Here is a 13,143-nt window from a genome sequence, read left to right on the forward strand (position 1 = left end):
TCAGGCTAGACATGAGGAAGACATTTTTTACAGTGAGGGTGGTGAGACACTGGCCCAGATTGCCCAGAGAGGTGGTAGATGCCCCATCCCTGGAGACATTCCAGGCCAGGCTGGATGGGCCTCTGATCAACCTGATCTAATTGCAGATGTCCCTGCTCATTGCAGGGGGTTGGACTAGATGACCTTTGAAGGTCCCTTCCAACACAAACTATTACATGATTTCATGTGTACCAGTTGTATTGTCTTTCCTGTCCCCTGGGAAAACAAACATGCTTTATATTCTGTCCTTCTAAAGACTTCTTCTGTTATAGCAGGTTGGTGGTAAGATATGTGTTTCTCTACTTAAATATGCCTACTAGTAACTTCCAGAATTTAGGTTTTCGTGGTGTAGGAATTTTAGTACTGCACACAATTAAACTGTGAAAAAATAATAAATCTGGTACCATTAATGTACACTGTAGGTATGTTTTAATATCAGTTTTGAACTGCAATAACTAGCTTACTCCAAAGTTCTAGCCACTAGAAATTATTTTACTTCCCATTTACCCATATAGTAATATTTAGACAGTCGTATGATTTTTTTTTTTTTTTGTTCTGATTCCTTTAAATGCTTACAGTGCTGTTTTTCTTGACAGTTTTTTTGGAGACCACTAACATTTGGTGGTCTCTTTGAAGTCAGTTATCTGATGTTAATGAGCAAATAAAAATTGCTCATCATAACCACATCTTAGTATTCTGAGGTTTGCTTTAAATATTTGGCTCTCTTTTCTGGCTGAGTGAATGCTGCAGCCTCTTTCAGTATTCCAGGAGAGGACAAAGTGTCACTCTGTCCTACATCCCTGAGAATGTTTCCTACACCCAGAGTTCTAGTTAACAAAATGCTTAAGGTTATGTTTCCTGGAGACACGTCCAAGAGCAGAAAGACTTTCAAAGCACTAGTTCTTTGCCAAAGGCTCTGCATGCGCATCTTTTTCCGTTCCTGCAACACTGAGCTTGTGTCTCAGGTGTTTCTTCTTGGGACGTTTTTCTAGAAGGGTGAGGAAAAGATAATTAGGCTGAAGAGGACTTTTATATTTATGTAATTCTTCTGTTTTCATCTGGTTTTAGGTCTATGGACCTGGAACTCAGACAAGAGCTTTCCAGTATGTCAGGTAAGTGTCGTTTGTACTGTCTGATATTTATTTTACTTGCTGGTTCTTTGAGCTTGACCAGCTTTGTATGCATTTTAGTCAAAGAAATTATGTTCATTTTTAGGACAGCTTTACTTTCAGAAGAAAGACAATGAAGTTTTTAAAAATACCAAGAAACAAAACATTAGTTGATTTAGAACTTTTAATTAAAATATTAATGTGTTCTTCCCTTCAAAGGACAGCAAGTAACGGGTAGGGAAGTTTTTCATGCTGCTTTCAGTCTGAGCAGTGTGTCAGCCCTTGCATTTCAATGCAGTACTGCCACCTCGTGTCTTCGGGGTGCTGTGGTCGGTGTGGGAGCTCTGCAGGCATGTGCCTCCTTTTGGGGGGGAAGGAACCAGTTGAGAGGGAATTGCTGGAGCTAGTATTTGCAGTGTAAGCAAAGACAGAATGTGCTTTCACTATGAAAAAGTGAGTCTGTACCTCAGAATCTTTTGTTCTGTCGTGCTGGCTGCACTTCCGTGCCAGGATTCTGCTTTGTTTTAATCATCTGCTGCTTGGAAATGTTCTCTCCCTCTGCTTAAAGTAATGACAGCAGTGATAGACATTAAGGAAACCCCATAAGTTCAAAGTACCCACTCCTTTCCTGACTGTGAGTCATAATGACAGGAATCTGGGTTTGTATGTCCGGGGCAAAATGCTGAGTTCGCTAATAATCCAAAATAACTTTGGGTTATTTTGCTAGGAGGAGGTAACACCAAAATGTTGTGTTTTAACAAATGTGGTTTAAGAATTTCTGAAAGCGAAAAGACAATTCAAACAACAAACTGCAAAGCAGGTGGTGGTGTCATGTGCATCTGTATTACAACCTAACTGCTATATTTGATATGTGTTACAAGTGGGCCTCTAAATATGCTTGGATACTGGAGGGGAGAGGAAGTATCAATTTTTTAGTAACTTGATTTTTTTTTTTAATGTTCTTTCACGTTCTCACATGAACTATAGCCAGTGTGTCCCGAAGATAATTGCCCTTTCAAACTAACCTTTAGTTCAGTATATGTCACATTGCAACAAGCAGCTGAGAACACATGCACCCATTGCTCAGCTGCTTGGTCCGCTTCACTAGAGCTCTGAGGAGGTAGCTCTCTTTTTAGACAAGAATTTTATTTATAGGCAAGTAGAAATTGCCTCAATCTGTTCTTCCCTTTTATGTAGTGATCTTGTGAATGGGTTGGTGGCGTTGATGAACAGCAATGTCAGCAGTCCTGTCAACTTGGTGAGTACAACAGCTCTGTTCTGCTGTTTACTGTGTAGTGGCCAACATTACCTCTGTTTTCCTCCTCATCACTGGTACTGATTTGTAGAAGAAATAAATGGAGTAGAAAAGCTCTTTCCATTATGAATAATATATTCTTCCATGTATTTTTTTTTTTAAATAAGGAGATTAATCCCGTAGATATTGAGATCTTGTAGTTCCAAGAACAAGATAAATTTACTAGAGTTTTTCATTTGTTTTAGCGAAAAGATTTGTGCAACTAGAATATGAAAAAAAAAAATTAGCAGAGAGGGGCACATGCAAAATACACCCAGGAAATTATGGTTGAAGCCTGGCTTTAATGAAAAAACCACTGAAGGAATACTTAGCTCTAAATAATCAGAGATCACTTCATACTAGCCTTGATTAGAGGAAAATGGGAAAGTATTTGATTGTATAATTTTCTGATATTGATTAAGGCTGCTTGGAACTTTTCTCAGCAGTGGATATAAGAATAGAAAAATGATGCGTATGCCAGCTCATTTCTGTGTATGCCAACTTTTGCCAAATCATATCTACAACACTTCAGGGAATTGTTCACTAGATTTTCCTTTTTTACTGTGGCCATGAATTAATTTCTATGTTTCTGTCCAAATGCTTGTCTTTTTAAACCCCATCATGTTTCGTCTCCAGAAAACTCAGTGTTTTGAGCTCTATGTACCTAAATGCTCAGCTTTAGGTCAAACAAAATATAGTAAAAAAAGAGTTTTGCAATGAGGAAAGCTAGGGATGGAAGGAATTGAGTCTGATGATGGTGAGCTAATGCTAACGGGAAGCTTTCTGAATTTTATTTTGAGATGTTGATCAGGAGTTCATGTGCAAGCTGGTTAAAGAAATAGTTAAAAAAAGGAATACTGTATAGGAAAGCAAGTAACTTTAGACATGTATATGTATATACATGTATATGTATTTATATATGTAAGGTGTAGTAAATGTGGAAGCAATTGATTGCAGCCAAATTATTTTGATTTCCCAACTTTAGATGAACAGAGAATTTAGCATACTTCTTTGTCATGTTGTCTGTCCTCAACTCAGCAAAGTCCATGGATCCAGATTTCGAACTGATGATGTGGTTGTGTGGGCTACTGAGTAGCATATGCCTTCACTGTGAGTGAGGTGCATTTGCCCATTCTTTACAGACTGATTTATTTAGGAACCCCCCTACATACATTGAATTAGCAAGGCAAATGTAAAGGAGGGCAGCTTTTCCAATGGGTATGAATCTTATCAAAGTAGGATTAAGGCATAATGTTTAGCTTTTTCATAGTTTAACATGACCCTGTTAGAAGTGTCTCCTGTCAGAAAGCTAGCCTATCATAAGGTTTTCAATTGTTATTGTAATGAATATCTCTTCTATTTCTAGGGAAACCCAGAAGAGCACACTATCCTAGAATTTGCCCAGTTAATTAAAAAACTTGTTGGTGAGTATGATAACTAATTCTTCCTAAAGCTTATGAAGTACTTATTGTCATTAGCTGATTATTAGTTGATTAGTGTGTGTAATATATGGATAATTTAGTAGGTCCTTGGATTTCTTAATAACTTTATCAAAGGCGTTTAACTGTATCCTGATCATATAATTAAATATTATTGAGATAATCCAAATCCTCTCAATTACATGTAAAATATTGCATGAATTGTAGAAAGAATACATTCTTTGTGTGTATCTGCAGTCTATACCCATTATTTTATATAATGATTTTTGAACTTTTTTAGCTTTGTTTTGGCACAAGGACTGGGAGGACCTGGGACCTCAGGTCCTGAGACATGAGGGAAGGTCAGGAAGATGTGCCAGGTGAGGTTCAGGTTGGACATAGGAAAAGGTTCTTTCCTCAGAAGGTGGTGGAGCACTGAAACAGCCTCCCCAGGGAGGTGTCACAGCTCCAAGCCTGGCAGTGTTCAAGAAGAGACTGGACAACACCCTCAGACACGTGGTGTGAACTGTGGGGTTGTCATATGCAGGGACAGGAGTTGGTCTCAATGATCCGTGTGGATCCCTACCAACTCAGGACATTCTATGAAATGTTAAATACGTGAATGAAAATGCCTTGCCTAACATCTTAGATGAAATACAGATACTTCAGCAAGGTGGTTCCTCACAATCATGTGGGCTCTTCTCCCTCAACTACCATTAAAAAACCTCATGCTGTGGTGACAATCTGTCTCTGTTTTTCACGGATCTACCAGTGACTCTTGCAAGGGCTGTCAGCACCTCCCAGCTATGTGGCTGGGAAGGAAGTACTGTGGCTTTCTCTTTGTTCTTGCTCTTGATACCTGTAGCAAATCAGAGCTCTCAAGAATGGAAGTGCGTGGCTGTGCTTAGTCTTCTAGTGCAGCTTCCTAATGAGAGGAAACATACTGACGCCATTAGCCAAGGGTTTTTAGTCGGTAGATTCCAGAAGTGCTTCTGAGGGATCTGAAAAAGGCAAGTTCAAACATACAGTATGGGAGCTGATGCATGTGATGTTTCTAATAGAGGGCTATCCTCTCGGGAGAACGTTTGTGAATCCACAGATCAGGGAAGGCAACTGAAAACCACAGCACCAAACCCATCAGGCACATAGAATAATTGTTAGCTCCATTTATCTGTTCACAAACAACAGGATCTGTTTCAGTCCGCCCAAAGAGGTGGTTTAGTTCTACAGCCATAAAATCTCACAGTAATGTAGCTTGTAAACTATTAGCTACCTTTGGTTAGAGAAATTGTCCTGTTTCTGCTTATTGTCATGAGGAAAGGCAAGTACCATGCTGGCTATTGACATCAGACTGGAGAGTATGGACAAAGAGGAGTTGAAGTCCTTTTACAATGCAGAAGTGCTAACAGAATGACGGAGTGGTTGAGTCTGGAAGGGACCTCTGGAGGTCATTTGGTCCAACCCTTCTGCTCAAACAGGGTCACCTACAGCCAGCAGTGGCCCAGGATCATGTCCAGACAGCTTTTGAGTATCTCCAAGGGTGGAGACTCCACAGCCTCCTTGGGCAACCTGTGCCAGTGCTGGGTCACCTTCACAGTAACAATGTAACAGTGTATTTCCTGATGTTCAGAGGAAACCACCTGTGCTTCATTTTGTGCCCATTGCCTCTGGTCCTGTCACATGGCACCACTGAAAAGATCCTGGCTGCCTCCTCTTTACCCTCCCCATCAGGTATTTATACACAGAGATAAAATCTCCAAATCTTCTCGTCTCCAGGCTGAACAGGACTGGCTCTCTCAGCCGGTCCTCACATGAGAGATGCTTCAGTCCCTTTATCATCTCTGTGGCCCTTTGTTGGCTGCTCTCCAGTATGTCCATGTCTCTCTTGTACTGGGAAGCCCAGGACTGGACCCAGCACTCCAGATGTATCTCACCATTGCTGAGTAGAGGGGAAAGATCATCTCCCTCAACTTGCTGAGAGCACTTCTCCCACTGGAGCCCAGGATACCATTTTCCTTCTTTGTGGCAAGGGCACATTGCTGGCTCATATTCAACTTGGTGTCCACTGGGACATCCGGGTCCATTGCTGCCAAGCTGTTTTCCAGCTGTTTGGCCCCCAGCCTGTATTGGTCCATGCAGCTGTTCCTCCCCAGGTACAGGAGTGTGCATTTCTCCTTGTTGAACTTGAGTTCCTGTCAGCCCATTTCTCCAGCCTTCTTTCTCGAGGTCCCTCTGGATAGCAGCACAACCCTCTGGTGTATCATCAACTCCGTATTGACTCCTGGGGTACACCACTAGTTACCAGTCTCCAACTAGACTTTGTGTCACTGATCACCACGCTCTGGGCCTGGCCATGCAACCGGTTTTCAATCCACCTCACTGCTCAGCCCTCAATAAGGATGTTATGGGAGACAGTGTCAAAAGCCTCACTGAGGTCAAGGTGGATGGTCTCCACTGCTCTGCCCTTGGCCACTGAGGCAGTCATTTCATCATAGAAGGTTATTAGACTGGTCAAATGTAGCTTCCTTTTTGTGAATCCATGCTGAAATCTTTGTGAAATGCTTTGTGAATCCATCTTGCTGTGGGACAGCTGGTTCACACAGCTGTTGCCAGCAGTGCAGCTGTGTCTGTGGAAAGCATTTCAATGGTAGGATTGTGAAGCAGAAAGCTGCAGAAAGACCTGGTGCTCCAGTAGGTAGGAAAGGTATAAATGCAAAGTACAGTGAATTGCAGATGATAATGCACTCTCTCTTGTTTAACAGGCAGTGGAAGTGAAATCCAGTTTCTCTCAGAAGCACAGGATGACCCTCAGAAACGAAAACCTGACATCAGAAAAGCCAAGTTATTGCTTGGTTGGGAACCTGTGGTACGTACAGCTGTGTTACTGTTGGTGTGTGCAAAAACACAGGGAGGCAGAGGAGGACCACATGATAAAGATACATTCCAGTTACCAGAATTTCTGTTTAGCGTAGTCTCCAGGGCGGTTTAAAAGCCTAACTCTCATATGTTGCCTTAGCTTACAATTCAGGAACTGCTGGGTAAGATTGTATGGCCTGTGCAATGCACAGGAGCAGATTAGCATTTGTAATAGACTTAAGTAGAAAAAAGTGTTGTTAGGATAGGCATTTTAACTGTTTCACATGCATACTACGAAGTGTCTACCTTTCTGTAAGCCTGAAGAATCCTTTGAAATATATGGTACATAGTTATGGGAGCTAATGAGTTTGCTGTTGTTGCTGCAGATCTTCCTGTTTTGCAGTGATAATGTGCATTATGGAAGGAAAAAATTGCTTTTATTTAATTAAAATATTTTTTAGAAAATCATTGGAGTAAGACTGTTATTAAGACTATCTTGTTACATCATTTTAACCAAAAGGTTTTTGTTTGGATTAATAAGGAGAAATGTAAACACCAGAAAAGTCTGGTTTTTAGAGTTTTAAACAGAAATAGGTGGAACTCAAGCAAAACAGAAGCTACTCAGAGAGAGATTACACTTTTATTATTATCATTATTGTTAGTAGTAGTAGTAGTATGGTAGACCAAAGTAAACCAGAATAAGAAGCCCTTATTTTGGAGTAGAAGTGTCATATGTAAAGATGTTCTGGGCTTGTTCTGTGTGTTGATAAGCTTGAAACACACTCAGGGTTAGTCTAATGTCTCACCACCCACAATAATGTCTGTCCACCTATAAAGCTTTGTTACCAGCCATCTGAGGTGATGTCAGGATAGTTCTGCACAGCTAATAAGCAAGAAATGCAAAATGCCCATGGTTGCTGTTTTTTCTGTTCCCACCCTTTTTGGTGAAGTTAACTGCAAGTGTATAACCAGACATAGCTGCTGATAAAATCTGGTTTGTTTGGGGAGGTAAAGTCTACTTAATCCCAGAAAGGGCGTGACTTCTTGTAGTCAACTCCCCATTCTAGCTAGCACAGTGACTTTTTGTTTAGATTTGCAGACAAAAATCTTTCCAGGAAGCATGTGAACCTATCTAGTAAATGTAACAGGAAAAGCTAGCTCTGAACCCCTTCTGAAAGGATTCATGGAGGCACCAGATGTTAATAGACTGTACCTGAAAGTATGAGGACGGTGGCAAGTGTTAGAGTCACAAAAGGTTTAAAACAGTTAACTTTTATACTTCTGAACTTCTGTGTTTGGCACAGTCAGTACCAAATATTACTCTGAAGTAGCAGTTCAGTGTTGGTACATCAAGGCAAATAGTTCTTGTGCTGCTGTTTTATCCTCCTGTATTGATGATGGAGTCAGTAATCATGTCAGAGCATGTGGCTCCTGAGAAAAGTGAGTAGTATTTCTGTTGTTCCTGTCTACAAATCATAGTCTTTAAATACAGACACAGAATATAAAGAATTACAATTATTTATATAGGATTTAAGAATATGAAATGAGATACTGGATGACAATTTGTATCCCTTTTTCTCTATATCAATGGAGCACTGAAGAAATAAAAACTAAAACAGCCCCACCACCTTCATACCTTTCTGTGGTATATACCATTGTCATTGTTTATGTGAGATTCTGTGAAAGAGGATCTTGAATCATTAGAAACAGAAGGGGCTTAAATTCTGTGTGCTTATCTCTTTCAGTGTATTATGAATTGAAAGTAGAATTATGTAAGTATGTTTTGACACTAAACAGACCAGTCATAACCATCTGATGAGATTTAAATTTGTTGGGTCATTTACTTAGTGTGTCAGAAAATGTATCTGATGTTTAGAAGCTAAGACACACATTAGCAGTGCAGAGATGTTACCAGTATGTGGTGCTGTTAATACTTATATTGGCTAAGAATTAGATTTCCTAGCAGTCTTTTGATAGCTGTGTTAAAAAAGATGCTGATGTGAACTTAGAGTGATATGATTCTCTCCTCACTTTTGGGAACAGGTCCCCTTGGAAGAAGGTTTGAATAAAGCAATTCATTACTTCCGTAAAGAACTTGAGTATCAGGCAAACAATCAGTATATCCCCAAACCAAAACCTGCAAGGATGAAAAAAGGAAGAACAAGACATAACTGAAGACTCAGTTGGACAGGAGATTCCCTGCTTGACATTTGACAGATGTAATTTTTTTTTTTCTTCTTGTTTATTTGGAGAGAGACTTTGAAACAGGTATCATGAAGAATAAACTGGAATTTCATTCTGAAGCTTGCTTTAAAGAAGTGGATGTGCCTAAAAATAACAAATATTCCCCTTCCCCTGCAAATCTTGCCTTGCACTTTTTAAATCTGTCTTTTTATGTAATATAGAGTAGAAGCATCTTTTAGTATCTTCAAGTTTTATATCTTGCTGTGAGATCATTTTGTTGTGACTGTCCTTGACAGTTTTATTTACTGGTTTCTTTGTGAAGCTGAAGATAAACACAAATGGAATGGAAAATGCCAATTTATTTATAAAATGGGTACTATAAAATATGAGATGTTCTACTATGCATAAGAGAAAAGCTAGTGGTATTGTCAGGTGAGAGACACTGATATCTAAATAAAGAGGAGTTTAAAAGAATTCTGTATGAGAGCTTTATGTATTGTTTAAAGGAGAGATTTTTTTCAAAGGCTTAGTTTTAGTTGTACACTTGAATTTGAGATATTTTCATTGACTACCATGGATAAGGATATTTTGAATCACTACTACTGTGTTGTGCATACTCTGGGAATAAAGTTAATGTATTATTGGTTACAGTGGTTGAATATGCTATTTTAATAAAATATTGAAACTTCTGCTGATTAGTTTCAGGGTTTTACTGTGGGCACTTCTCTGGCACTACACATCTGTGCATTTATTGTATATTAATTAGAAAGTAACAGTCTGTAAATAATTGGCTCAAAGTTAATAACTTTGGTCTTTCTTTGCTTGTCTCTTGATACATACATAGGAAGGGCTGCAGGATGCCTGTTGAAATAGATCAGACAAAAACAACGTGAATTGTCCCAATTCAAGTAGTTCATAGTGATGCAGGACCGTAACATTTGTTTTTTCAAACCATAGAGTCTAACTTCAGCCTCCCTAATGGAGGAAATGTTTCTGTTTTAAACAGTTAATGAATTGCCAGTAAATGCTTTCAACTTTGATAACTATACGTGTCATCTTAACAAAAAAACCAGCAACATAAACATATAAAATATCTAGGTCCCCTTATTTTTAATAGCTCCCGTTTATTTTTAATACCAAAGACTGGATACTTAGGAGAGGAGACTGGTAGAGGTTTTTAAAAGCTATTTGGGCATAGTGCCACTCAAAATTGAAAAACCTAAATCTCATCAAGCAAAGTGACTTGACTTTGTCTCATTAAAATTTGAGGTTTCATGAGCTTCGAGTGTCTTTATGTTGACAGTCAAAGTGGGAATTACTTGTGGCAATGACCTGATGCCTGGACACCGGGAGGTATTTAGGCCCCCTGGTCCACCGGAACTTTCTGGTGATGACAGGGCTTGGGGTCCCATGCAGCCTGTCTGGTCAAGTTCCCTCGGACCCCAGCAGCAATGGTGCTGCTGTCTTTGCTGTGTGCCCTGTCTGGGCTGGGTTTGCAGTCATCCTTTTGAGACAAAACTGTTTCTTCCCTGCTCACATGTGCAGGTCTTGTTCCAGTGGAAATCCGCTATGTAGTGAAGACGGGAAGCCAGGGCTCATCTCCCTGTCTGGACTCCGAGGTGGAATTTAGGTATTAAACATTGCCTCTGTCTTTTCACAGCTGAGCAGCTTGTGGTCTGCTTTCTGTTTGAAGCCTTTTTCTAGGTACTTGATCTGAGCATTTATTCCATGTTAAGTTGCCTGAAAAGTACACCGTGGTGTGCATGCTGCAAACGTGCCTGTAACCTGTTGTTACTGATACAGTCACAAAGCACATCCTGTCCCTGTACTCAAAACCACTGGATGGATGTGAAGGTAGCACCCGCTTTTTTAGTAGGTCTGTGTGAGAACTGTTAATCAGCTCCCAGAACGGTGTTTTCAACCCTTAAACTCTAGATTATATTTTGGGGAAGTTGTTCTTTCTCCTTATATTTACTTCTCATGCAAATTGGGCATTGGGGTATGTCAGAGCATCTCTGAAGGGGTGGTGCATGAGGGTGTCTTTAGAGCAGGCACTGAGAATAAATGGGAGCTGTGAGTGCCAGCTGTTTCTTCCAGGGCTGTTTTCCATTTAATTCAGTGACTTCAGGGCAAAACACATAAACCATACTGGAACAAGCATGCTTCTGGAGACTAGCACAAAATGTACGTTTTCAAAAAAAAAAGAAAAAAATCCCTCAGGAAGGAAATCTGAACATTTGGGTACTACAGATATGAATTTAAAACCGTTTTAAGTTACTTCACAGCCTGGCCTCCTTCATAAAAGGGGCAAATCAGAGAGAATGCAAATGGCTGGTACCGATACAGCCCATCTGTGAGTGTGTGACATGCCTCCCATTGGGCCTGAGTGACAGACTGTACTGATTTCCCACTTTCCTTGTACTGTTTCTGGCTTTTATTTCAGAGGTTCCTGGTTAGGTCTCCATATTTTTTCTAAATAGCGTCTTCCAGAAACAGTAGCCGAGGCAGCTGTTGCCTTTTGTGTTTGAAGACAGTGCTACCTGACTGGAAGACGTGAATCATGGATGTTAAAACAGAGTTTGCTGACACTTAAGATTGAAGGTCTGGGGTAATTCAAAGTTTGATCTGGTCTGAACTGAGTTTTCCAGAAGGCAAATGCGGGATTGCATGTTGGTGCTCTCTGCTCCCACCTGGGGTTACACATCTTGAAAGGAGAAAGAAGGCATCAGGTTTGCAGGGAACCACAGGTAAGAAACTGCTACCCTCTCCAGAAGAGGCACTTTTGATGGCAGGTGATGGAACACAGCACTGAAAGCTTGGAAATGTAGGACTTGGGTGTAAAGGAAGCCAAGCCATGTTCTCAGTACCATGTCTGAACGCAACTTATTGTGGGTTTTTTTTTCTCAGGAAATTTGAGAATTGGGATTTTCTGCTGTTACGTGGTCAGGCAGACAAAGTAAAACAGACATGACCAGGCTTGTGATGCCTCTTTAGTCACAGTGATCTGCATGACGTGTGCAAGGCATCTATTGCTGTGAGTGGATTCCTTGGACCTAACAAGGAGGACCACTCTTGCTGCTGGAAGTTATCACAGTGTAAGATCCAGAGTTGGATATTTTTTTTTAATAGGTTCTACTTAATTTCTATATGTAGGCTACTCAGAACGTTTGTAAACCACGTGGCTGATATACAGACAAACTACAGTGATGCTTTCAGATGTAATTTATTTTAAGTAGCTCCATGAATGCATAGTCTAGAGAAACCTCATGTCTAGGTTAGAATTTTTGCTATGTGGTAAAATCGTGATCTGACAGTCTTCTTAACCCATATTAATGGGTTGTTTAGTAGCCAGCAAGCCAAATACCCTCTGGGCATTTATGAATATCTCTTGGTCATCTTGTTTTTTTTCAAGAAACTTTTATAAATGTAATATATTTGAAAAAACTTTGTCAGATACTGTTGGAATTGAGTTTCAAAGTTGAGAGAAAGAACCAAAGGAGGAGGTGGGTGACACAAACACAATTGCATAAATTTGTTAGCTTTGGAGAACAGGTTACAGAGGGCAAAACAGGGCTTTGATTAGTGTGATGGATTGAGCTAGTCCCCAGGCTTTTATTAGTATTGAGTTTAATCCTGTTTGAGGCCAATCAGTTCTTGAAGGTTGTTAGATACTGATTGGAGACCTGTCCTTCCACAGGAAGAAGATGGTTTGTTAATAGCAAGGGAAGTGTGTTCTCAACATTGCTGTCTCTAGCATCCATACATAGAATCATGGAATAGTTTGGGTTGGAAGGGACCTTCAAAGGTCATCTAATACAAATCCCCTGCAATGAGCAAGGATGTCTGCAACTAGATCAGGTTGCTCAGAGCCCCGTCCAGCCTGGCCTGGAATGTCTCCAGGGATAGGGCATCTCCCACCTCTCTGGGCAACCTGGGCCTGTGTTTCACCACCCTCACTGTAAAAAATTTCTTCCTCACATGTAGCCTGAATCCCCCCTCCTTTAGTTTAAAACCATTACCCCTTGTCCTATCTCAACTGGCACTGCTAAAAAGTCTGTCCCCATCTTTCATATAGGCCCCTTTTAAGTACTGAAAGGCCACCATGAGGTCTCCCTCTCCCCCTTAAATCAGTGGAAAGGCAGCCACCACAAATGTGTAGTTACTCTGTTGTGAATATTTTCCCTGCACTTCGATCCTAAGTGGTAGGACAAAGGAATGTCAGACTTGGTGTTCTGACTCGTTA

General features: G+C 40.4%; 1 protein-coding gene across 2 annotated transcripts in view; it reads left to right on the forward strand.

The window, feature by feature from the left end:
* The window catches only part of UXS1 (UDP-glucuronate decarboxylase 1), a 64,393-nt gene extending 54,804 nt beyond the window's left edge, over positions 1-9,589 (forward strand). The window contains exons 11-15 of one of the 2 annotated variants that reach the window (XM_065829549.2): positions 1,108-1,151; positions 2,346-2,406; positions 3,809-3,866; positions 6,623-6,726; positions 8,760-9,589. In XM_065829549.2, coding sequence (XP_065685621.2) covers positions 1,108-1,151; positions 2,346-2,406; positions 3,809-3,866; positions 6,623-6,726; positions 8,760-8,891 — 399 coding nt within the window. In that variant the 3' untranslated portion in view covers positions 8,892-9,589. The other variant, XM_071807901.1, reaches the window with a different exon arrangement.
* The last annotated feature ends 3,554 nt before the right edge of the window (positions 9,590-13,143 follow it).

The sequence above is a fragment of the Patagioenas fasciata genome, chromosome 1 (genome assembly GCF_037038585.1).
Source record: "Patagioenas fasciata isolate bPatFas1 chromosome 1, bPatFas1.hap1, whole genome shotgun sequence".
Lineage (NCBI taxonomy): Eukaryota > Metazoa > Chordata > Aves > Columbiformes > Columbidae > Patagioenas > Patagioenas fasciata.